The sequence below is a fragment of the Macrosteles quadrilineatus genome, unplaced genomic scaffold (assembly GCF_028750875.1).
Source record: "Macrosteles quadrilineatus isolate MER2022 unplaced genomic scaffold, UCM_ALF_1.0 Scaffold_9__3_contigs__length_116548681, whole genome shotgun sequence".
NCBI classification, from domain to species: Eukaryota; Metazoa; Arthropoda; class Insecta; order Hemiptera; family Cicadellidae; genus Macrosteles; species Macrosteles quadrilineatus.
This window is the reverse complement of record NW_026542602.1, coordinates 63,147,851-63,175,136: the sequence shown is the minus strand read 5'-3', so window position 1 is coordinate 63,175,136 and position 27,286 is coordinate 63,147,851. Positions and strand designations below refer to the sequence as shown.

General features: G+C 36.7%; 1 protein-coding gene across 1 annotated transcript; it reads right to left on the bottom strand.

The window, feature by feature from the left end:
* Nucleotides 1-128: 128 nt before the first annotated feature.
* Nucleotides 129-26,415, bottom strand: LOC129002827 (knirps-related protein-like). The gene is made up of 3 exons (XM_054430906.1): nt 26,274-26,415; nt 7,660-7,737; nt 129-2,540 (listed from the first exon to the last, which is right to left on the bottom strand). The coding sequence occupies exons 2-3, from the start codon at nt 7,735-7,737 to the stop codon at nt 1,656-1,658; spliced, it is 963 nt and encodes a 320-aa protein (XP_054286881.1). The 5' UTR covers nt 26,274-26,415; the 3' UTR covers nt 129-1,655.
* Nucleotides 26,416-27,286: the final 871 nt, after the last annotated feature.

The following is a 27,286-nucleotide window of genomic DNA, read 5'->3' as shown; positions in this document are numbered from 1 at the left end:
TGTTTTCTAAATTTTAGTAATCAACATAAACTTGATTAAACTTTGGATTTAGGGAAGTCCCCTCCTTCTAAACCTACCAAGAAAAGGAAAAAATAAATTTGTCCATGTAAAAACCAAATAACGCCATTTATTTATCCATATTTACAATAAATCCTTGTATTTACACAACTTATATATTACATAACTAGTGGTACTGGCTATTAAGTCCCAATAATGCCAAACACAAAACTCACACAATGTTTTTCAGAGTGATCTGTTATCGTTTTGTACAACAGATTGGAATTAAGAATTGGAAATATTACAATGACAATTAAAGCTAAGAGAAATGCCCAGAAACATTTAAAAGGTCACTCTGAAAAAGTAGCTCTGACAATCGATTCATATTGCGGTGCTTAAATAACAATTATATACATATCGATAATACGAATAACAATAACTAACACGAATGAGCATGATTTGATCATTCTAAATTGTAAAATCGAACACTTCATCTAAAGTAACAGGTTTAGTGGCTGCAAAAGTATAAACGCATAAAAAATATAAGAATACTTTGTATTTTGCCTATCACAATATTTTTTCACATTTCCGAGTAATGTACTCAAACTACATTCGATCACTACACCCATGAATTAACGTTTTCGAACTTTTCTCGATTTAGACAGTTATTAGAAACAACAGGTTTACCAATCATAATGTAAGGAAAAAAGTAAATCAAAAATTTTTCAAGGGGTACCAACATAATTCTGAATCCTTTTTCAAGCATTGAAATGAAATTTAACACCGAGATAATTTGAATAACAGATCGAATGCTAACCAATGGACCTCTCCATAAAACAGAGTTTCTCTCTCCCCAACGCCAATAATTCCATCCGATTTATTCACACCATTAGTTTATCCAGTTCGATATTTATTCGATCGAAATTATCGTATGGTCCGCATCTAAAGCGGTATGCTGGACCAGACGGGACCGAACCTTGGTCCCTTGTGTTTGGGAAGTTATAGTTTCATAAATTCAGATTTGGGCTTTTGTACCGCAATGCTAGGTGGCAGACCCGAGCCGTGGATGGAATTTGGGATCAGATGGAACCCATCTTGGACCCGGACCGTGTCGTAAAGAATTTTACAGGGGAGTTATGAGTGAGATTGTTTATTGGAATGGTCATACTTGCGTGAATAGATTTCTTCAACTAGTTGAAATATGTTGGATTTTGGACACATAATTATATTCAATGCCATGGGATTAAAACTTGGATAAAATTTGTATAATTTAATTTTAAGTCATACACAAAACTTTATAATAATGCAAAAACTCTAGATTATAAAACAAGAGAAAAACTCCATCACAGGTCAGTGACGATTCTTTCTGGTATTATCTGGTAGACATATAATTTAGAACTAATATACTCTGCTAGCTGTAGCTCATAAAATTTAAAATACGCTGAATATTTCAATAAAATATAAAACAAATACAGGAATATCTTGTAGTGGGAAATCGATTACACTATATACAAAACAAAATAAACGGTCTTGAGTAAACAACAAACAACTTATCTTAAAATGCCATTCGAAGAGATCATTGCATCAACTGTGGGTAAATCGTCAACTTTGATTTCAGCTTTAACAAAAACAAACACCTTAAATATTTACAAGTCTTTTCATTGTACTTTGGTCGTCAAGTCCAGAGGACTCGTCGATGGTAGTTTCGTCTCCTCTTCTATGTAGTCGTCTCCGTCCACAGTGATGTGTTCCTCTTCGTCCTCTTCGTGGACATCGCTGTGGTAGGACTCCGCCCCTCTGGACGACCGCGAGGACGGTCTGACGGAGAGGTCGATGGGGAAGTCGTGGTCGGGGACGGTGGCGGGTTCCGGGGATCTTTGAGATCGTAGTATCGCGTCCAAGTGGAGTCGCTTGTGCCTGACTTCTGGACTCGAAGGAGCGACCTCTGGCTTGGGAACCACTGGGGCGTTGGGGAATATGAAGTGAGATGTCAGAGGGAAAAGAGGAGGAGGGAATGGTGAGTTGTGCAACATCGATTGTAGCGATGCGAAGCTACTGAAGGGCTGCAGGTAATGGTTGGGGATAAGACTGGGTGAGTCGGGCTTGAAGTACGAGAAAGGTTTGACCCTCTCTCCAATCTCAACACTAGAGTCAGAGTTGTGAGATTCAGGAGAGCTGATGGTCGGAGAAGCTGCATTCTTGTACTCTTCAAAACCCAAATCTTCTTTGGGACTTATCTGCTGATGGAGTCTGTACTGCTCGTAAGGACTTTCCATCTGCCAAGGGTGGGCTCTGGATGTTGGCGTGTTCCCGAGTGACATCCTCCTCGCTTCGTTCTGCTCCTGCTCGATCAGACAGTGGATCTTGAACCAGTTGGATCTCCTGCCGTAGCGTGACCCTCCTTTGGACATGCCGACGTTGATGCACTTCTTGAGTCTGCATGCCTTGCAGGACGTCCTGCTCTTCTTGTTGATGACACATCGGCCACTGTTCTTGCACGGGGTGATGGAGTTGATGTTGTTGTACGACCTCCCGAAAAATGACTGAAACAAAGAAATATTAATTAGTGACTTGATTTTTGTGATTTGGTGTAATCTACACATCACTTTTGTTAAGAGTTCAATCACACTAAGGTACTGCCTTTTAAATAAAAATCCCTATAATCTGAAATATGCTGCTCTTGGCACATTTCACGACTCGCTTATCAACTATTAAAACTGCAATAATTTAACGCACAATTAACGACTGGCACGCAAAACTCATCGAAGCCTCAATAGGGCTAATAAAACCACTATCGTCTTTACGTCCATCCTCTGCACTAATTCACTGCACCCTTTCCCTCAACTACTAAACGCCACTTAGAGATAAACATGCAACCGTAAATCCCTTAAACAAATTGATCTCCCAGCGAGTTAACGACGCGCACGTCGGCACAACACATAACCATCCCATCGAGAGTACGGCTCTAAAGCGCACCGGAGGTTTCAATCTGAAGGTACGTAAACCAGTGTTAATTTTATTACGGACTCGTTCGAGAGCGCAAACCCTCTTAACATAACTCAGCGAGCGCGATGTACAAGTAGCGCGTACATGTAGGTACAGGTGTCTGTGTCTGTGTGAGTGTAACTTGTGTTTGTAGCTGAGTGCAGTTGTAAGTGTGTGTGTGATGCATGCAGATAGGCAGATGTGGCTGGGTTGCGTTTTCCTATGTGCACCTCGTGATGGTGGTAAATGTATATTGTATGTAACTGCTTAAATACTCCGTAACATATCGTGATGTAGACTCTCCAACATTGGTTAGGAAGAAGTGCTTTGAGGAGTGAATAAATATTACAAAAAGGGAACTGATTAACTATTTGGTTTGGACTGAGTTTTGGAGTTACCTAAATTGGAAAATGAGTGGTCGCTGATATTGAGTGATGCAAATGTTTCATGACTTTCAAATGAGATTTTCAGCCGTTTCCGACAGTCCAAATTTGCAGCAATGAGTACGCTATACACTTTCACCTCAAAATTGTATATTTATGTCGAAGCTTACACACCAGCTATTCACACAGGTTGTGTGCGTTTGCTTAGCCGAGCGTTCCCAGTTATTGAGTCATAAAGCCGTGGCTAAATGGCGTAAAAAGAGCGGGCGTTATCAATTAACGCTACGCTCGGTCTGTACGCTCTACGCTCTAGTTGCTGTTACATCAGCGTGTAGGTCACGGGTTCGAATCACTTTCGCCTCCTTGAAGACGCTGCAGTTATGTCGCTATGTCAGATGTCTCTCTACCGTGTACTCCGGCAGAGGTATTCCGACGCAATGCTACCTACAAGTCCGCGGTCATGTTCATGTGCCGGGTACAAATTATTGCGCCCGCGACAAGGACTTTGATGACGGGAAAGTTGTGAGGCTGCAGCTTTTTGCAACAATTGTCGATAACGGTGGACTTCTTGTCGATAGGGAATTATGTTGGAAATTGCCTACTGTATTGATGGTTTCAGATATTTCAAGTATGAGCAATGTGATAATTTACTAATGGGGTTTAGATTATTTTGTCTGCAGTCAGGTTTAAATCGATTTCGGAGTATTCTGTTGTGTGGTTAAAACTAAAATCACTTGAATATTACTTGAAGATTTTAATATTGGTTCATGATATGTCATTGCAACTCATTGAAAGCGACACCAAAGGTTTTGAAACCTGATGATACTTCTGAATTGTATTTATGTTCCTCACAAATTAAGCTTTACTCTTCTGGTAAATATTTTTCTTGGGTGGAAATTTAGGATGCATTTTTTTCTGCTAAGTACTCGTATCCAATCCGCTCCTACTTACTCATTGCATTTTCTATTGGAGCGGATTCAAAATGCGTTTCTGCCTCATCACTCCTGGTGTCACATAAACTCTGTTGTTCCTACATGGGAAATGAAGCTGTTACATCTGCTGGCCGTCCCCCCTACAAGGAGGTGCTGCCCGTTTACACCGACCCTTTTAGGTTCTGCGTGGTTGTAACTCACGGGTTCCCACGGTTCCGAACTGGAGTGGACTGAAACTGTTCGTGAAGAAGGTCTACTGCCTTCCACCATAAAAGGATGGGGTTGATTTGGTAGTTTGAGCTACGTAGCTTATGGTTGCTGAAGGCTTATGGAGGAATTTCACGTCAAAGTGACTTTGCAAAACAACATAGCTTTACTTTTGGTTGTAATCAACATTTCAACATAGGCGTCAAATTTCAAAGACCTACTATTGCTAATTTATGTAGAGAACATAAGAAGAATTTGATTGCAATCGTTTGTAATTCTTCAAGTCTGATTCACTAATGCAAAGTTCTTATTTGACTTAGCATATTCTATGACCACTATGCTCGAAATGTAATTACTTTGAAAAGCTTTCATGAGTGAAATTTGACTATACATGCGTCTAGGTAGTACTTTGGAGGTTGTAGTGTTCAAACATGGATGCTCGCTTTGGGTTCGATAGTCGTGCCTAGGTTGTGGAAAGCTAAATTTGAACTATCATTGTTTCTGATCTCGTTACCTGTAACTCTGTAATCTCCCCAAAAAAGAACCGTTCTCTTGAGTTGATTTAGATCACCCTTTTTTAAGCCCTGGCTGTGATGTTCAGATTATGTAACAACTTACGTTTCATTCAATTTTCAAGTCCAACTATTCGAATCATTATTATAAAACAAATCACCTTAGTTCAATAATTACTCAAACAAATGCCCACTTTGGCGAGAGACCTGGCAGAACTTCGTAGGTGAAAGCAGTTAAGTCTCATAACGCTTCGGATATTTTATGTTGTGGTATTTCTGAGAAGACGACCCCGATTGTGTAAGCGGGGAAAGGCAATAACCGCAGTTTTACTTCAGTTTGATGACTTTCAGAGGTCACAGAAAAGTCTGCGGTAGTAAAAATGGTCTAGTTGTGGACTCTTGGGCAGTTACAGGTTATGGGTGCGCTATGAATGGGCGAGGGGATTGAGTGTACGTAACTTGTGTTTGGGTAGGTTACTCGTGGTATAGTTTAGCAAGAGCTGAGGACTAAAATATTAGTAGAAGACTTTGGTGGATTTAATTGTTAACGAAAAATATTATGGGGGCCTGTTTCCATACACGTTTTGCCTGTACGTTACTATAGTTTGTTTAAATAACAAAGGTAGTTGGAAATGGGATCTGCATGCGGTCAAATAAAGTTTTTATTCATTTACCTCAACCCTAACCGCCTTCGTTATTTGGACAAACTCTAGAGACTAGAAGTTTTATTTGAGATCAAGTTTCAAACTCGCTAAAACAAGTTCAATTGATTGCGCTTCTAGATCGCCTTAAGCACCGAAAAATCAACCTCTTCACCACGAGTTTCATGAATGACGAAAACCGACAAAAACAACAGAGCCTCATTTACAAACAATACCGTGAGTCACACAGCCCAGATGTCCACGGAGTGTGGCGGGCGGGTGGCCCAACGCCGCCCTTGACTTTGGCTCCCGGGGCGGGAAGCTCCGCCAATTAACCCGAATCGGATGTCGACACCGACTTAACAGAGCCTACGGCGGTGCCAAGGTCCGGAGTGAGAATTGTGTAAACAATAACTCGCACGCAACACCGCCTGTTGCACAAGCTTAAATGGGACACTTCTCGGCTGCAACGCGACCTTACGGTAATTAATTGTTCCTCCGGGTCCGCGTCCTGCGGAACTCCGGAACTGTGGTGCTGTGGGGAACTGCGGAACGGACCGTGTGGGGTGTGGAGATCTTACTTGAGCAGGTTCCGATTGGATTTAGCTGTAGATTTGTGTATACTGCCAAAAGTCTATACTTTTGCTCTGTCGAAAAATTATCAACCGATAGCCCACAAATTCAAACTGACCACAAATTTGTATCCAAAATATCGCAAGTACATGTTTTATATGGAGAAAAGATCTCAAATTAACAAATTTAGACGTAATCAATGTAATGCATATATGAATAGATATTTCATTGCTGCATGGTTATCAAACTATTGCAAGTTGTTAGTGGGTACACGTATATCCTATAACCTTATAAACAAGAACGCCGCCGTTTACTAAGACTCGAAATGTTATATCACTATTTACTGTGTCTGGAAAGAATATTATGCATAATAAATATTTCACGATTCTAACTTTGAATTTTTACCTAGTGGACACCGTTTGGACCAAGAAACAATTAAGTTTTATTCCCGAATCCGATGCTAGATGCGTAACTACTTTGTACAACATTATTGATGAACAGAATTTTATCTTTAAGTCCTCTCCCTGTCGTGAAGCACAGGTACAACGGTAAGATAAAAATGAAATTATATACGTAAACAGCTGCACAACACAATAATGACAACTCTAACTTGAAAACGAGTAGCATACGAACAAAAAAAGAAATTGTATAGTTAATATTTTGAGCAATTAAACTGCCAGCGACCGCGGGTCAAAGTTGAACGATATCGGAAGGTCCCGCGACGCGGTTTGGCGGGAAAGTTAAGCGCAGTCGGCGCAGTTCCCGCTCCATATGCGCACGCGCCTTGAAGGCCGGTTGGGCAACATGCGCCGCGCAACGCCGAGCGGAACATGCCGATTTACCCGAATTAACATGACTATTTAGTTTCTGCAACTGTGTCTGCACGGAGAGGTCGAGTATCAAATTGGTTTTAGGTGCAGGGAACCTATAGTTTTTGTGGCAAAGTTTATTGAAATCGTGGAATTATTTACAAACAATATATAGTCGTGGGGAATTGAATAAATGTAATATGACGAATAATAATAGTTATAGACGAGTGTATTAGTATTAAAATACTGCCATATGGTTATGAAGCTAATGATAGATTTTACAATACAGTAGTTTGTGCGGTTGGAAATGTTTAAACTCGTGCCAGTACCCAAACAAATTGAATATACAGTATTTTCAGAAACCATAATTCTGTGAAATTTATTTAAAACATTACTATGATCATCTAAACAAGCTAACACATGAAACAAATAAAATGCCTGCTTCAATGACACTTTATTGCTTCGCTTGGACAACCATTGGCTCATTTTAAACACTTGATATTGAAATGTGTAGCAATGAAATATTAAATCATGCAGTGACCACTGAACTGGGACAAATTGTAGTTTGTCACCGTATCGGCCTAAATACGCCCTAGACACTATAGTGGGTGCCGAATTACCTTGCAACCTTCACAGGTGAATGCACCAAAGTGAAAACCCGCCGCTGGTTCATCGCACACCTTACACAGCTGGTTCATCTGGAACAAGAAGAAAAATAATTAGTTGGAGTTGGTGACATTTGAAAGAGTGCAATAATGTTATTATGTAAAATATAAGGTATATGGAAATGTATGGAATCCGGGTCGAAGGACCAAAAAACTGGTCCTTCGACTAGTTATACCCCAACATGGTAAACAATTATTTGGGATTGGCGACAAATAATGTGAAAGAAATAATGCATTTGTAATGTTGTAGTATTGGGAAAATATAAGATATATGGAAATATGATATCTGTTTCGAAGGACCAAAAAATACACAAAATGGGATACAACATACTAGAGCTTGTGCTAAAGATACGAAAAAGATTTGATAATTTTCTTATTCATTTCGCTTTAGTATGAGCTTATTGATGCACACTTATGTACAGTACTATTGCTTTCCTAAGTGAAAGGGTGATCCAATATCCAAATTGTGTAAAAGCTAATTGTAAAGTCGTGTGTACTTTTGGTGGTTACATATTAAAACACATCTATAGACGAGTTTTCTGAGACGCATCATTGAATTGAAATTGGAACAACTTAAGCGTCACGTTTACGCTTCCTCGTTAAGTTGTGCACCTTACAGCGCTGTCTGCCATCACCATATCAGCCTCGAAGGCCAAGGTTCAGGGAGCATCTGGTGACGCAACAGCTGATTAAAGCTCAGTGACGTCGTCAATTATGGCTAATGGTAGTGCCATCTTGTGTTGTGTAACTGTTGTGTGGCGTAGTGTACTGAGGCTGCGGAGTGAGCAGTGGGAGAGCGCTAGGCTTCGGGGCCCGAGGTCCTGGGTTCAAATCCCACCAATCGCGAATGAATTTTATTCCGGACTAGCGTCCGTAGAAGGTGGGACAGAAAAAAAACGTACTGGAGGCTTTGGAGAATATTTTTTGTCTTAAGATGCTAGGTATGAACCCAGGATTGTTTTTCACATTACTGCGGGATTTGAACCCTGTACCTCAGGAACCGAAGTTCCGTGCTCTAACCACTAGACCAGGAAGCTACCCAAAGGCTTAGTAGAAAAAAACGGTGGATCACAGGATACAATGCGGATACCTTTGTCAACACTAAAGGTTTTAATTTAATCACGAATAAAGAATTTGAGTGTAAGTTTGAGAGATTGAAAAATAGCCTTTCGTCAAGTTTTAAGTGCAAAACAATGATCTTTTCCCAAGAATGAACCATGTTTTCAAACACGTTGCTAAGTTCCTTGTCCAACATTACATTTTTGGCACTAGTCCTTGTTGCCACCGTAGACGTTGGAAAATAGTTTATTTCGGAGATGATCCAACGTAATCTCTTTCTAGGATTGTATGAATTCAAAATATAATGATAGGTTTGCAATATGCGTATTAGAAATATCACCACCTCATGAACAAGCCTGAACATCAGGATGACCTATTAATATTACAGAGGTTAGTTTGCATTTATATAGTTTTGAATCGCCTGTTCAGTATTCCTCGCAAGTGTTGGAACTTCAATATTGGGAGAGGAAGGTCTAAGAGTCGGCTTGAACTTGAAGGTCGACAGGTAGAGAGGTTCGGCATACTAATGATACTAACTGGCTGCTCATCCTCATAAACCGCCATAAGCAACCGTAAACATGTTTAGCTGCCATACTGACATCGGAAGGCCGTGCGATTAATAGTGGAATACTAAGTAACCAATGTGCTTGGCGATGTGGGTGAACAAAATGTGATTTACTTTTGCAAGATTGTTAAAGATGTAACTGTGATAGGAATACTATAATTTTTTGAAGCTATTTTTCAGTTTTCCGAATACTGCTAACACACTACTTAAGATACAAATGGTGATAATTCTGTTAAATGGAAGAACAGAAAGATTTAATCAGATTTGATACCCCCAGAAAAATAAGAAGTTTCTGGGAGTAACATGAGTTAACAAGAAATTTAAATGCCCAGAAAAGGGGGAGATACTTCAGCAGGACCTAACAAAACGTAAAAGAACCACTCCGCAGGGATATTTCATGGATCAATATTTTAAAGGTAAAACGATGCGGACGTTTCGATTACCGAGACCTTTTGTAAAAGGAAAGATTCGATTGCCGTCTCCCATAGAGGCTAATGGGAAGAGAGCGGTGCAGCGGGCGGTGTGAACTCGACGAAAGTGGTTTTGAAATGTCAGACAGTTCGCGGGCGACTTCAAATTCAAATTTTAGAGCCCCAGGACCATTGTGAGAGCAATAGTCGGTGCGAGTCATGCCGCAGCATTCCCAAGTCTGCGGAACGTGCGACTTCGGTCTGGTGATAGCTGCAGACGCTTTAAGTTTCTCTTCCTCGTCTTCACTCTTAGTTGACTGTGTAGCGGAAGATGATTATGGCTGGGCAAGTAAATTTACTTGTGCTGATCTTAAGGGTAGGGGTCTTTAAACAATTTAGGTGAAGCGAAGTTAATATGATTTTACCGCTGTAGTACAAGTAATTCGCAACGTTACATCCAAGCTGCGTAAAGTAAAAAAAAATAAGACCTATAGAGTGGTTATTTTTATTGCAAAGTCATAGTCTGATTAAAACCTCTTAATCATCTAGAGAAATCTCGTCATGGAAATTCTAGCATTTCAAAGTCATGCGGAGAAATTAAAATGTTTGATCCCAAGCGAGTAAGACCTGATCAAATGATTCGAGATTCAGCCGTGATCTTAATATGCGTAATTTGGTGGAAATCAGATCGTGTGTCTGAAGGACCGAGTGGCCGCGGGGTTGTGATGAAAGGTATCAGTTCCCACACCTCCAGTGGAATACTTGATGTGGCAGGGGGTAAACAGTATCATTACAGCTCATCAAAAGGTGAAGACCCCGATAAAAATCGCCTCTTTGCCACCAATTTTCGGCTCGCATTACTATGGAAAGTTAAAGAGAGGATGGAACGGTAAACTGGAATTCACGAGCGCTACTGGACTACGCACGCCTCCGCTGTAGCCCGAGGTGGACAGGTGTGAGGAGGTGGAGGGAGGGAATGTCCAGGGTGAAGACAGGAGGGTGTGAGAATCAAGAGGAGTTAGAACTGGTAGTGAGGAGGACTGGTAATACTGCTTTTAGGAAAGGTAATTACTGACAAATTCATGATCAAAGTGAAGTTTTCATACTTTATCTTCATTATCCATTATGTTCATCAGATCTTTTGTTGAATTTGGGTGACAAAACAACAGTAGCTACTTCACTTTTTTTTGCAAATGATCATAATTTGTATGAAAAAAATCCCTCTACAAAAAATACATAGTAAAACCTTATAGTTGTAAATTACTGTTGATGTCATACTACTAATAGCGATAATTTTATTAGAGAAGTCCTAAAAGTATGAAAATACCCCCGCCGCAGCAAACCTGCAGACTAAGCGAATTTCCATTTGACTGATTGGATTTACACTGAAATGTCTACTTAAAAATTTAACATTTATTCCCGATTTAAATAGAATTAGTTTAACAAGTACTTAGGTTTGCTGCATATGGGAGGGTAAAATTGTTTTTTTTTTTGTAAAATGTTAATAGTTAGTAAGAAATAAAAACATTTTCCAAATTTGATCAAAATATGATCATAAACAAGCAAACTACAACAGTTTACTTATTCTCCATAAGAATAACATGGGAATTTTAAATTTACAATTTTTTGGAATTTTCTCCGTAACCGTTAGGCGCATAATAACGCTTCAATATACTAAATTATTTGTTTTTTTAAGCTCTACAAAATGGTTTGGAAATAAATTGCAAAATTTTAAGTTTTTTGGGTCAAAAATGGGAAAAACCTATTTTTACCCCATAAAACCCCCCGTAAACACCCGTTCCCATGGTCCGATCATGCTGGATCGCGAACTCGTTCGAATAAACTTAGGTTTACACGTTTGTACCAAATTTCATCAAAATCGGATCATTTTTGCTTGAGTTATCGTGCTGACGGACACATATATATATATATATATAAATATATATATATATATATATATATGAATTTGAACGGATGGTGTTTTTGGCCTCTAGGGACCTCAAAACGAAAAAAAAAATCGGTCCCGCGTCCAGGTCTTACCATGAGTACTACGGTAATAGCTTATTCCCTATATGGGAAATTCGCTAAAAATCGGATATTGTGCCATGATAGATTGACAAAGCGATTAAAAAGTGAATTGAGGATAGTATTCACACACATAGAAAATGCACTAATCAGAAGTTAATTATAAATCCCAACCATTCAAACTAATTTCCCTGTTTCAATTCATCACAACGTTAGCTGCAAATCCATTATGCCACTAGAAACAAGGCACAAGGCCGCCACGACACATCACAGTCTATTTAAGTATCTCCGTCACGGATGAAGCAATGCGTTGTAGATGTTTGATTTATATCTGCACATCTTAATCGTACGTTGGAGAGGAAGGCAATCAATAATCACAATACAGGTACACGACACACACATACACACGCGCGAGGACGCTCCACGACTTCAGTACAACCGCGCGTTCAAGTCTCCAGCGTGAGTCGCCTGTTGCGTCAGTTCCTCATCGGCACCCCCGCATTAACGATTTAACCCAATAATCTGACGTCTCTGCTCGTGTAGTGGATTTCACACTTGCAGATAATTATCTCAGGTTAGCCTTCTCCTCGGCCTTGACAAATAATCCACAAAACGACGCTCTCTGCTCGTGCTCATCTTGACCTTGAGGTGACCTTACGTCCTCATCCTGCTCTGCACCGCACATCCCTGTGCTCCGCTTTTTGAAAGGTTCGTCTCTCATCTGTATGCAAGGCTTTGCCTCTGGTCAGACGTTCACTTCCTGAACCAATCTGTAGACGAAGGTGTAGGTTGTGTAAATACTGGAAATTATGGTTTCTGTAAAAAGTTTGAAATTGTTCATAAACCTTTTTTGTTAATTGGTCAACTTGTGACGCTGTCAAAATTGATGGTTAGGTAAATCAGGAGTGTATATATTTTGTATTTAAGTAGAAAAAAAATACTACTAATTTAGATAATCCTTTACATTTTTCAAAGGCTATTAATTTAAACTTAAGTGGCCAAGGATGGTTAGATCCAGATTCAAACCTTCGAATGAATGAAATATTTTGCACAGAGCCAAAAGTTTCTACATTTTACCCACAATTCTCGGGGATATGTTTACGGGATGAGTAGGATTTTACGTGTTCCTTTCAAGTAAAGACATTTTTGTGTAAAAGTGGTCTGCATTATACCATAATAAACAATTGACAACATACTAATTTCCATTTTGAAGTAGAGATGTAACAAACCGATGATTCAATCGAGCCATAAACCCACATCTTCGAGTAGAGATCAACCGGTAAATGAGTATAGAAAAGCCGTAAATGTTGAAAGATATCAGTGTTAAATGCAAAGGTCAAGAAAGTACGGTAAATGAAATAAATGCTGCATTTCCCTTTTAGAAGCAACCCATAAAGATATGTTCGGGAACTATCAAAGCACAATAAATTGTACAGGAATCTTAAATTACCCTGCGTCAGAATATCAATATGGAAGATATGGCTTGAAACTATTAATGGTGTACAATTGTACAGCATTTTCTTCAACCATAGTTTTTAAATAAATAATAATGCATATTTTATTCCCTATCCTAAATCATATCAATATTAAAATATTATTAAAATGTTTTTTTTCTTATTTTGAGGATATACGATATTAGAAACATTTCTCTAGGTATTATAAATAGTAAAAATTTTACATTCGTTTCAACTCAAAGACAAAGACTCACGGGAAGTTTTAATTAAGTTGAATTGTCCTTGGCTGGCGTGGACTAAAATTAACTTTAAGGAGTTTGAGTAAAAGGAAATAAATTTAAAACGAAAACATGACTGTAATTTTTTTCTTTTAAAATATCCATGTACTAAAACAAAAAAGTATACTATTTAAAGTAATACTAGTTTTAAGAGTCTCTAAATGTTATGTTTCACAATAAACATTAATTATTCTCTACGTGTATGATTCTGTGCATTATTTAAATTATGATTTATACAATTTGACAATTTACTAATTCTCCATGTAATGGTTATTCAAATGTTCATTCTTGATCCTCAGTAGTTTCTATAAACAACTACTATCTATTTAAACTTTAAATTCTGCTCGATTTCGAGTAACTGTGATATTACAATCCAGTTAAACATTTTCTTGTTTGCAATAACCGTTTAAACATCGATTATACTAATGAGAGTGGAAAGGTAATTCAAACAAGATCACTGATCCAGACGTAGGCAAAAACGCTGTGACGAAACATTGATTACTCCAGTTGTAATTGTTTCCTGCGATTACCAAGCTATTATTCAGTGATTTCCTTTCAACTTTATTGATATTTTTCTCGTTGAAATCCAAACCAGTCCTAATTTGGTAACTGGTAATAATTCACTGAGCCACTTGCTCCTAATACGTGCCTTATGTGGAAAGTAACTGCGCTTGATGTGGGTTGAACATTTATTACTTTGTTTCACTTAAAGTAATTGTTTCAGGGAAGTAGTTGTTTTGAAATACTTATTTGTCTCTGTTAAAAAAATATTTTTATTGTTGGCCTAGAGATTTTTCAGTTTCAAAGTTTAGTAAAGTTAATCCTTTGATTATGAAATATTAAATTGAAAAGTTACCATGCTAATTCCTAAAGAACTGGTGAAAATGCTATGGACTTTTGCATTTCCTTTATTTTCTTTTAATTGGAAGTTAGTATAGATGAGGTAATATTATTGAATTATACAATTTCAGTAATTGTTTTAAGGCACGAGCTATGTTCCCATATTTAACTGGGACTTTAGTCGATATTACTTATCCATCTCGGACTATAGTCTGTATTGTGGAACCTGTCTCTCAACCCGTCTACCTGGGACGTACCCCATCCATACCATTGGCCAGTACCCATGTCGACCCCAGTCGGAGACATATTCCATCTCACAGATTTAAATCACCCTTTGATTTCCATCTGCTCCATCAGCAAACTTGACCTCTTGATCCATCAAATTAATCCGTAGCATTATCACAAACCATTACACGAATCTGTTATCAAATGAAGCGCCGGATGACCCTGCATTGACTTGAATGGTCGCCTTATCATAATTGATATGATGATAGGAACAATTAGTCCTGACGAGCCTCGATTCTATTCAGATGTCCTGTGATCCCAAAGGATAATCAGTTTCCTGGGCGTAAGCCTTGACTGTTGTGCAACTACGCCGGGAATAACCGGGCTTCCAGATGGAAGAAGATCACGGCAAGGACGCGGAAGTTTGTGAGCCGTTGAATGTGATGCATTTTCTCTGCTCTCTATAATTATCTCTGGAAGTAGTGTTGCTGCGTTGTGTAGTTAGATACTTTAATTGATGGATATAACTTGAATTCTCGTAAAGGTCTGCCAGTAAATTTAGTGATGAAATGTTTTATACATTTATTTTTTCTACTGAGGACTTAGTATTAGATATTCTAGATAGACAGTTTTTGAATCGATTATCGGGAGGAAGGGAGGGACATGTACACAATACTTCAGGTTGTTTCGTGACGAAACCAAAGTAAAAAAAAAACATTACTATTCTTTTAGATGATTTCAAATATTAAGAACTTACATTTCTTAAGCTGAACATGAATAATTACTGCCCTAATATTTTTAGCATTAACTCTCTTCAACATAATTCAAACTTTTATAAATCCATGAATTGTACATATTGTTAGATGCGAACCGCACCCCTTGACTGTCTTTAAGTGCTACAACACATAAATAACCCTGATTTTAAATCAAGAATATGCTATCACATATTATCTATCTAGTACGTATCTTTAATCTCTATCTCAATGGTACTTTTAAAATGGGAACTGGAAGGAGTAGTTTAAAATAACAACCTAAATACTATCATAAACTGGTTCGACAAAAAATATCCCAAGATACAGCTAACTCGGAGGAACAAACGACTACCGTTGTGCCATTACATGTCATAGATGATAATAATAATTTGGTAAACAGTACGCTATCAGATGGTCCATGTAGGGGTTATCTTAATGCCACGCCGGGCTATTACAGATCCAAAATCTACTTTAGGACCGAATTCTCTTGCCCGGAACCGCCTTTATGGTCTGTTTCAATTTGGCCTTTATTGGGCAAGATGTGTTATTAATTGCTACGGGAATTTGTTATTACAAGGCCTATCGCCTAGTAGTTTTTAATTGGAACATGATACATCTACAGACACTTTCTCAAAACTCTAGTAAATTAATGTTGATGTTTTGGAACTATGCAGTCTCATACTACAAAGGGGAGCGAGATGGTCTAGTGGTAGAACTCGGGGCTTCGGAGCTCGAGGCTCCAGGTTCAAATCCACCCAATCACAACTTTTAGCGAATTTCCCTATAGGGAAGTAGCTATTACCGTAGGTCTCATGGTAAGACTTAGGCCCGGGACCGATTTACTTTTTCATTTTAATGTCCCCAGAGGCCAAAAACACTATTCGTTCAAATTTTTATATATGTATATATATATATATAGGTATATATATAGATTTATATATATATATATGTGTCCGTGAACACGATAACTTGAGTAATTTTTATCAGATTTTGATGAAATTTGGTTTGAAGGTGTAAGGCGAGATAAACTTGAATGAGTTCGCGATCCAGCATGATCGGTCCATGGGAACAGGGTTTTATGGGGGGTTTTATGAGGTAAAAATTGGTTTTTCTCACTTTTTACCCTTAAAACACAAAATTTCCCAATTTTTCTCTAAACCTTCTTAAAGAGCTTAAAAAAACAAACAATTCAGTATATCAAAGTGTTTTTGTACGGTTATTGGTTACGGAGAAAACTAAAAAAATTGTAAATTTAAAATTCCCATGTTATTCTTATGGAGAATATTGTAAAATGTTGTAGTTTGCTTGTTTATGGATATATTTTGATCAAACTTGGCAAATTTATTTATTTTATAATAAGCTATCAATATTTTACTAAAACCACACTACTTTATTAGTTTCCTTGTAGCAGCAAACCTAGGTACTCGTTAAACCTAATGTTATTTAATTTAAATAGATCAATTGAAAATCAATTCGGCCAAATGGAAATTCGCTTAGACGGCAGGTTTGCTGCGGCGGGGGTATTTTCCTAGGACGCTAGGCTTGGCTAGGCACAAGCCCGGGATTGTTTTTCACATTACTTCAGGCTAGAACTAGGTAAAACTAGATAAAATCAATTGGTGATTTGGCTGGATTTGAACCCGGGACCTCAAGGACCGAAGTCAAAAGCTCTAACCACTTCACCAGCTCGGTCCCCACCCAATCACATTGGATTTTTTTCTATGTGATAATGCCGTGACCCTCTAGGACTAGCCTGAAGTAATGTGCAAAACAGTTCCGGGCGTTCTAAGATGGTAAGGTGGGACACTAAGTGTCATACTTTGCAAACAGCTGTTTCAGAACAGTTGATTAGTTACTCTATGATATCTTTTCCTAATGACATAACACTTGTCCTACAAATTCTACTTTCCAAAATTACCGCGAAACAAGATCGAAAACCTCGTCACGTTTAGACAATTTTCAGGGAGCGTCCTCGTGGACTTTCCCATGGTCTTGCGCGTTTACTCCCAAAATAACAGTGCTCAATGCGAAAGCACCTTTTAGTAAAATTAGGGTGGTCCGAGCACATCGGCCGCTTGTAGTAGATTACGGGGTCTCGGCTCATCGAAAGGTCAGGAATAATGAGCAAGTTTATGTCTTAATCCATAACATAAGACGGTACGTCCCCGGGTATCCAAACATCGGTTATCGTTAAGGGTCAATCTAGTTTGTTGGGATAAAGATAGTGATCTAGGAGAGTAGTTGACATGGTGACTAAATTTTGACATTTTAGTTTCAGGCTGTCATATTGTGGTTCCTATTACTAGACTAGTGATTTTTTTCTTTTACAAAATAGAGAATGTTTCAATATACCAATTTTTACAATAATTTTTTAGATAAAATATTGAAGAAAGGTCGTCGTCTGCGGCTGAGGAACCAATTATGCTGGTGACATTTCCTTTTTGTATGGCCATGGCAATTCTTTGAACTAGGTAGCTCCTCGCTTTATAGTCACCCGTTTTTTTCAATTAGCTTGCGGCCTATTTCATTAACCCAGTTCTTGCCTTCCTTGCACCATGGCCCAGCAGTTTCCACACCCAGGACGATTAACTGGTATCCTTTTGACGTAATATTTGAGTTATTTTGTATGTTTTCTCTGGGTGGCCATTTCAGCTGCTGCTCCGGTTTGTTTTTTTTGTTTGATTTATATAACTCACTGCGTAAATATCAGAGCAAGTGAAATCCCAGATTAGACATTGGCCCTTGCTCCAGGGGATGATTGTGGCTCCATCTGGCCGTTTCCCATCGTTTCGGTCAAGACCTGTGGGTTCCAGTTGGGCTGGGATGTCGGCACACACCAAAGCTTTTTTTTTCCGATTGTTAACTTCAGCGTGTCGGAAAAATCTTCAAGAACTTTTTATACAGGATAACGGGTGTAAACCTCTCTTGTCCATGATTTCACCAGTTATTTTTGTTTAGATGGATGTAACTTCACTAAAAGTATTTCCATTTTCAATTTGATTCTAAAGACAGCTAGGAAGAAATAAAATTGAATTTGGTAACGAGTAATTAATTGAATATCGTAAATATGTTTGATATACAGTTGTGTAGAACATTGACTTTCCCGCATTTGATCTTATATCTTTGGATTTTATTGATCTCTGGGCATCATCAGATCAGATTTCAGTATCCATTTAGTTTATAACCCAGCCAAAGGAATTCAACTGAATATTGTAGGTAACTGAAATACTTGAAACTTTTGATATAGCGAACACGAGTTAACATCTTTTTTTATTTGATGTCTCGGTCATCTCCCTTAATACCTATAATTTTCTTTGCAGCTCCTTACAAATTCGGAATATTTTTACTCTTGTGCTCATATACACCCTGTAGATATTCTGATCTATTAGCTTCTCCTATGGCAGCGATAGTTTGATTTTAGATCATTGCAGGTTTCACTCATCTCTCTTAACAGCTCGCCTAACAAAAAAATATCTCCACTCTTGCCTATACAGGAAAAGGAACAAGCTGGTCTAGTGGTAGAGCGTTGGGCTTCGGTCTCGGAGTTCATGGATTCAAATCTTGCCAATCACCAATCGATTTTTGAGGCTGGAACCTAGTAGAATAAACAAATAAAAGTCCAAGGGGAGCGAGCTAGGCTAGTGGTAGAGCACAGGACTTCAGTCCCCGAGGTCACGGGTTCAAATCCTGCCAATCACAAATGGATTTGTGATGATTTGTCTACGACCACCTCTTGACCTAGCCAAAATTAATGTGGAAAACAATAAAATTCCAGGCCTATAAGCATAAAAGTGTATCCATCAGCGATAGTTTGGCAATGCCTCGTCGCAGTTATGGCGTTTCTGCAGGATGCCCAGTACACAATGTGAATTGTTGGCCAACTCTGCGGCCTTGGGCGATAAAGTCGCAGCTGATAACAGGCTCATTGTTCAAGACGCTCCGTTTCCCAGCTTGAGCGTTTTTTGCAAGGACGTTCCATTTACGATACAATGCCTTGTCATTCCGTGTGTGCTAAAGAGGTTAAAAAGCACCAGGTTGTTTTCGGCAATCCTTATCAGTTGACATTGCAATGATAAAAAATGTAAATCGTTTGGATGGTGATCGTCAATTTAAATCATTAGTGATACGGAAATGCTTTATTTTGTTCCCTAATTGAATTTCCCGGTAAAACAATTAAAGTAAAATAGTTGCAAAGCATAAATGACTAGCCGTGGGTCAGTTAATTCTAGGAATAAATCGGTGCCCAATAAAACAGATTGTGAGCTAAAATTTTTTGCCGGATTATAGCTTAACATCAAAGAATCCCCCCCCCACCCCCTAAGAACAATTCAGTTTTTCCAATAAGTGGAACATTCTTCCCAAAATTGTATTTATCTCCCCTGGCAAGAAATATATGGGTGTAGGCCTACAATTAAATGAAATGCAGTCGTGGCATATTTTAACCTTCATCACGAACTCTACATCATTTCAAGTAAACTCTTAAGATAGTTTACGATCTTTCCCTCTGGACCTCTATCCCCCTTAAAATTTTAAGGTTGTAGACTTCACTTCTTTATGTACATTTGTTTTTCTCCTCTACATGATCTCTATATAAAATCTCCAAAAAAACATATAACTCCAATATCTTATACAACATACAACCGTCCACACATGGGCGTGAGTCGTAGGCGTGGCCACCTGATTGGTCAATTCCCCGCTAATTGTCCACTATAACTCATCGATTAGCTGAATAGCCAATAAGTGACCAATAAGTATAGCCGATAAGCCAATAATGAGCTATAAGCTAAGTAGAGCAGACCGCCGTGCGATGAATAGCAAGGTAATGTGAATAATCGGAGGCAAATCACAATCATTAGGGAACTGGTTGTCCGCGAGCAAATTGATTCTCGATTCCAGACACTCCAAGCTGTCGGGTTTGTGTGAGAACCGAAAAACGTGAGTCGGGGCGACTACACGGGCACGACGGTGATTGAATTGAATCAGGGAATCGGAATCGGTTCGGAAATCGTATTTATGGAATCACAGTATTGATTTTGACCTAACATGTTTAATTTAACGTTTTGGTATTTCCCGTTTATTTGCAAATGAGTTGAAATGTGTCGTTGGAATCTTGAAAATCTTCTACGTTAACTGTATGTTTTCCAAAACTAATTCATAATAATTATCCGGAAAACGCTTATTACTTTTGAGATAGAATAGATTAAATGTATATAATGAGGAATCTGACTTCGTCTATGTTGTATTGTACCAATTTCTTTCGACATTTTATTATCTGGAAAAATATTTTACTTATTTTTGCAACCAAACTATAAGAGAATTTGCATTTCAAAATACAATTTTTAGGAATCGCTTTAGCTGAAATTATTCTGGATTGCACTAGCCATCAAGCTATCTATTACTAAAAATTGACGTTCGCGTAAAGAGTGAGGTAGTAGACTATAATCCTGTTTTCTACGACGTAAGGGTAGAAAATATATTCTCTTTAATCGAATGTTTTGCGTCAAACCAATAAAAAGTAGTCTTCGATTATTGACACGGGCACACTCTACTAAACAAGTCTAAGTTAAGTGGAAACAATAAAATGCAAACCCTTATTTACATCCATAATCGGCAATAATCAAACTACTTTCAATATGGGTAATTTACAAATTCCAATACAAATCCACAAAATGTTAACGCACAACAAAAATTAATCTTCCAACAAAAGAAGGGAAACTTGTGAGAATCCCAATAAATCCAGCGCGTCATAATCTTCGTGATCCAATTAAGGTCTAAATAGCCCCAAAATTAATAGACGCCCGGGTTGACGTGGGGCATTCTTCTCTGACCCCTAATTGGGGGCCGAACTGGAGCGCCAGACTCATTTAGTTTTGAAGATCGTGCGTATAAATAATAGAGGGTGTAATAGTGAGATCGTGACACTAGCGCTATCTGCGCGGCGATCGCACTCTCGAAGACAATGAGAGCTGGACACCTGTGGTCCTCTGTGGCTTACTTGAACATTTTGAAATTTATTTCAGTGAGGGAAGTTTGTCAATAAAAAATCTATCAATTTATGTTAACGGGGTGGATTCTAAGTATCAAAAATATAAAGTATAGTGTGGAAAATATATCGTCCTTAGCTAGGAGAAAACGATAGATTTGTGTTAAGGGATGGGATTCCAAACTATACAAATAGATTAAATATGTTGGGAGTTAGTGTGTTTAATAAACTTGAATGTCTTCGACGCATTCGTGTCGGTGTCATGAAAGTATAATATAATAGATTGATTTGCATTTTTATCTATTAAAATCTAATTGATTGGCACATTCATCACCGATTTATCTATTATTGTTTCTTTAATAATTATAAACTTATAACAATTGCGTTAATAAACGACATTTTATTTGGTTAATTGAGTTTAATATATGATTAATTTATTTAATATACGCTACAAATTTGATTTTTAATTCCCAATATTTTTGAAAAAATCTCTTTTAATTGCATAAACACTTTTTGAAGTTAACGCAGTCATGTCAAATAATCGCACTTTTAATGCAAATAACGGTATAAATATTAAATTATTTAACTCAAATAAACGCATTACAATATGCAAACATAATTTAAAACCCATTATTTAGAATGTTTAATGCATTTTCTTTATCTTCACTTTAATGTCAATTCATTTATTATTTTGACAGCAAAACAATTGAAAAACTAGCTAAATTATAATGTCAGTTGTGTGACTAATGTTTACCATTTCAGTTTGAGAATTCGTTACATCTACAAGACTTAAATATTCTGAATATTAAAATGTTACAATGTTGACTATAACGAATGCTACGCAAAAGCGATGGTTCAACGTTTTGCCGACTGATAGCGCTGGCTGTCAAAAACGGCAGCTGGCTAAAATAAGGAATGGGACGGGTACAATGTTTGTTTGCCTGTGAAAACTAATTCGCTAATTATTTTATTAGTTAATGCTATTTTGTAAACAAAGTTGTTAATTAGGTTTGCTAATTAACTTGTAATTAATTACTTGTTGTTGCATGTAATTAATTATTATAATTACGAAAATAATTCGACACTCGTCTAACAAGTAGTTTTGATAAATTTCCTCGTTATTGTTTATTTATTTGTTTAGTTATCAATAATTAATAATAATCGAGCTAATTCGTAATTTTAATTAATTAATTTAGTTAAGTTGCCAATTTATTTAATTATTTTAAGCCATTTAAATTAAATGGTAATGATTTTCACTCTAATAAATATAGCTAATGCATTTTTTTCAGAAAAATATCATTATACACATTAGTTTTTACTTTGTCCATAGAAAAATAGCATATTTCACTTTTAACATATTAAGACATTCGCCAAAAAATATTAACCATCCTTTAAACTTAGTCGATCTTACCGTAAAATAGTTAATAATTAATTTCACGCTAACGAAAAATGAGTAATGTCCAACTATCCAATGCCCAAAAACTATTGGTCATACAGAATGATTTGAAGAGTGGGTGACGTAAGACTTGTGTTTAGGACGACAGTCGATGCTGACCTTCTTGGCTTGGACAATGTGAACCTTTGACTTCTAAGTGACGTAATTTTACATCCTCCCCTTCCACAAACACCTGATCCACCACGCAAGCTGACGTGAAACATCTCTGAAGGAATTTTATGGACTGAGAAAAATTAGAGAAAAGTTATTTTGTTGCGCTTTCTTTACATTGCGTTCCAAAACACTATTAATCGGTTTATTCGTTAAGCTAAGCCATAATTTCTCCCTTGCAGCGAGCTTAGGGTAATTTAATGTACCCAAAAAGTAATATTAAATAATCTAAAATTTGGGAGAGACGAATTAAATCCTCCTGATATGGGATGAGAGAACCCATAAGCAATAAACAAATTAGCAAACAATCTAACAGTTGTAAGTTTGAATTGAAAAATTAAATACTACTTTTGAGTTTAACAGTAAAATCATTGTCAAATTAAATTAGACAATAAGAGAGTATGTGTGAAAATTGCGATTTTTAATGACTAATATATTGTTTCTGGTGCATAACGAATTGTTTTATCTTTCAGAGTTTTTGGCTGAACAAATTCTGATTATAAATCTGTGCTAATAGTTATGCCATAACAAGTAAAACGAACAACATACCATGCTATTATACAAAACTATTTGAGTGGACTACAGGCAATTTAAACTAGAGCCCACATTTCCAGGTAGGCATAAGGAAACATTTTGATCCAATTGGGCAAAAGGCGTGAACATTCCAAAACGGTACTCCAAAATTTGTATTCTCTGGGGGCTTCGACTTTCTGCGAACCGTCCCGACCGGGTCAAAGTTCTACAGGACACTTTCCTCAGTAGCAAATGGATTGTAAAATTAACGTACTCCAAAATTAAAATAGATCATTATGGGTTGGGGTTGGACTAATTTGTAAGCCACGATGAATACGATTCTAGTTTTCGATAATTGCATAACAATGAAATATGCAATATTTTAAAGTCGCGTAAATTAATTTTATTTCCTCGATTACTATGTTACTTATTGTAAAACAGTACAGTAATAATTATGGTGACGCTACGTTTATAACCTGTATAATTAACGTAAATAACGTAGTAAATAACCTGTATAATTGTTTGGCTACAATCTTCTAGTAAAAAAAATCATTATGAGGTTGGTTCTGAAATGTTAATATTATTATCTGGACTTTTCCAATGTTTCTTGTGTTTTAAACTACACGACGTTTCTGAAGGTGGATCAAATCTTCAATTTTTCAAGTGAAATTACTATTTACTTAATTAATCTTAAGGGCTAATTACTATTAATGCAGTAATTTCACTTGAAAATGGGAGGAGTCGATCCACCTTCAGAAACGTGGTATTTATAATTTTAAATACAATAAATGTTAGAAAAGTCCAAATAATAATATTAACATTATTGATAATATTTGAACAAAGTAATTTTTTCTCTCGCAGTGTAATCGAATATAGATAGACAAATTAGTAATCATACAAAAATCAATGCCAATTCTTTTAAATAAATTTAACTCCGTACGAACTACAAAAATTATTAACCAATGATCACCACATAGTTTTATGACAATGCAATAGCCTGTCTTTTATCCAACTTATTTAGTTCGTTGAGAGCTTTCGTTACTCTTTTACAAATTCTGTCTACCTTACAACTAATTATAATTAACATAAATATTTAGACCAGTAATCCCATAGTGGAATAGTTCAAACAATCACAAGCTCCGTAATCGTATTAAAGGTAATCCTTTAAGTCGACTACAATGACTTCTATATTCAAATGTTTCACCTGAAAGCCTTTCTTCTAATGGGTTTGCAGAACTAATCCTTCGGTAGGTTTCACAATAATCAGAGATGCTTCTATAACCGGATAACACGATAATGCGTCGATTAGAACATGACCTAATAGGTTTGGTAATTGAGTAATTAACACTTCTCATTAAGTTAATGTGGGACATTATTGGGCGCCAAATGTGGACATGGTCTGGTTGTTTCGCTCATTGCGTCATTCGAGTCAATTTGAAATGTTACGAATATGTCGTACTGTCATAGTTTGTGGATGAAAAGGTCATTCTAAATTAATGGAAACGGAATAAGAAATAGAAGCAAACCCTTTTTTAAAGATAGTTTTAACTCTTTGGTGCTTTTTTCTTATGATTTGATTTGAACAAATGTAATTTAATTGGTTGGTCACTCATAAAATGGTGTGAAAATACACAAATTAATCGAGAGTGTGGTAAAACAATAAATTATGCACCAAATGATTTTGAAACTGCAAGTCCACAAAATGCGACAGTAAACGATTTCATCCAGAAAATTCACAAAAATACATGTATACAAATTTAGTGTAACTTACGGTATATTTACCTAAAGTACATAATGTATAGCTTCAATCTTTTGCACAAATTACGTTAAATGAGACTTCAACGCATGGAAAAACTGAATCACGCTCTGTTATTGATAATATTGACTCTTCTGTGATTTTTATTTACAGTACTGCTGTTAATTTAAGGGTTATAATTAACTATTAAATTTATCAGTCTACAATTAAACTTCATAAGAAACCCAAATAAAACAGTTTTCAACGTTAATTCAAGACTTTAAATACTCATAAATAGTATTCACTTTACAGACACAATAATAAATTGTTGTCTATACAAGAATTGTTTACATCATCGTTAACCAATATTTAAATAGTATGATGGATCAATTTTTAAATAAATATTTTGTGTTAACAAAATAGTTATTAGGATATTGTTGAAGTCATAAACCTTTAATCATCTTTATAAACTATAATATTTTCTTGAACTCATATCAAACCTTTATCAGCTTTAGTGGTTTATAAATTGCAACGACGTTTGGTTTTATCTTGAAGAATAATACTGTTACCCTAATCAAATGTAAAATATTAATTCAGCGAAAAGTACAACTACAGTAGTACCTAAAGTGATATTTGCTAGTATTTATTCACTAGAATAATAAAACAAATGGTGTACATTTATAAATATTTTGCATTTTAACGGGCCTTCTCCATTCATTATCACATACAATCACTTTAGAAATGTTATCATTTGTTGATTAAATTTTATCTTTCAAACGAATAACCTTGTCAAAAACCTTTAAGTTTTGCAAGTTGTTTTAATAAAATAAATGTAAGGTACTTTTACAAATAGAAAAATAGTTTTACCGCTAAAAGTTAGTAGTTAAAATTAAAATTATAGTTCGTTAGTAGCCAGGGGACAACGTCTAGTGCAAAAATAAAAATAAAAAAATATTTCTCCAATTTAGTTTGCTAGCAGATGATTGTAATAATTTTAGGTTCTTGAATTTAATAGTATTTATTTTTTCACGAATATAAAATTATTCGAACTTTTAATCAGCAGCTAGTAGACATCTCTTAAATTAATTCATCTATAAAAAAGGCTAAATATCAAAAGTGCTTACCTTAGCTAAGTAGGCCAACACAAACACAATATCACAAGTCCAGTCAATGAGATGCACAAGAGGTCCACTAGATGGCGCACATGTCCCAGTGGGTCACCAGGCCCGGGATCACAAACACTAACGCTGTACTGTGTACAACTCTCACCACAACGCCGCGTTGGTATTTGATCTATGCCACTGTAGTGTTAGCTGTTAGGGATGTACCACGGGAGGGGGGAAGGGGAGGAGCCAAGGAGACCCCCCCACCGAGAGTCCGTGGTGACCTATTGCAAGGTGATTTCCTAATGCATACGATTAAGGTTGATTTTGTTTGTGAAATTAATTGTGTAGGAAAGTTTGGTGTTTTGGTTGTAATTAATTGGAAAATCGTATAAGACAATATTGTACTGTAGAAACCGATTGTGTTTTTATTAATTATATAAAATTTTGTTTTCACCTTTTAGACGTTTACAAATTTGTAAGCTTGGAAGCTACGGTTACGGTTGGAATGATAATTAAACTAAAATAAATAATGTATAACATTAATTAAAACAAATTGAAAACATTTTTATTTTTTATTAGCATAAATGTTTTAATTGCATTGAAAGATAAAATAATTAAATTTTTCGGGGGGTTGCGTTAAACTAAAAAACATAAAACTTATATTATAAACATTTATAAAAATAAAATAATAACTATAAAAATCCTACTAATATTTTAAATGAAAAAGTATGGATGTATGGATGTATGTATGTTTGTGACAAGTAAACGCGAAAAATACTGGTCGGATTGGGCTGAAATTTGGTATGATGATAGCTCACATTCACAATTAACATATAGACACATTTTTATCTCAGAAGTCCTTTCGGGCTCCGCCCCAGTGGCTCTGGAGTTTCCCTTGTTAACCATATAAGTAATCATATTTAAAGGGAATTAAAGAATTTAGTCAGCTGTTTCAACTACACAAGTTGGTTCTATGATATTGAATAGCATTAAAAAGTTACAAGGGTTACCAACAGGGTACAGTACTATTA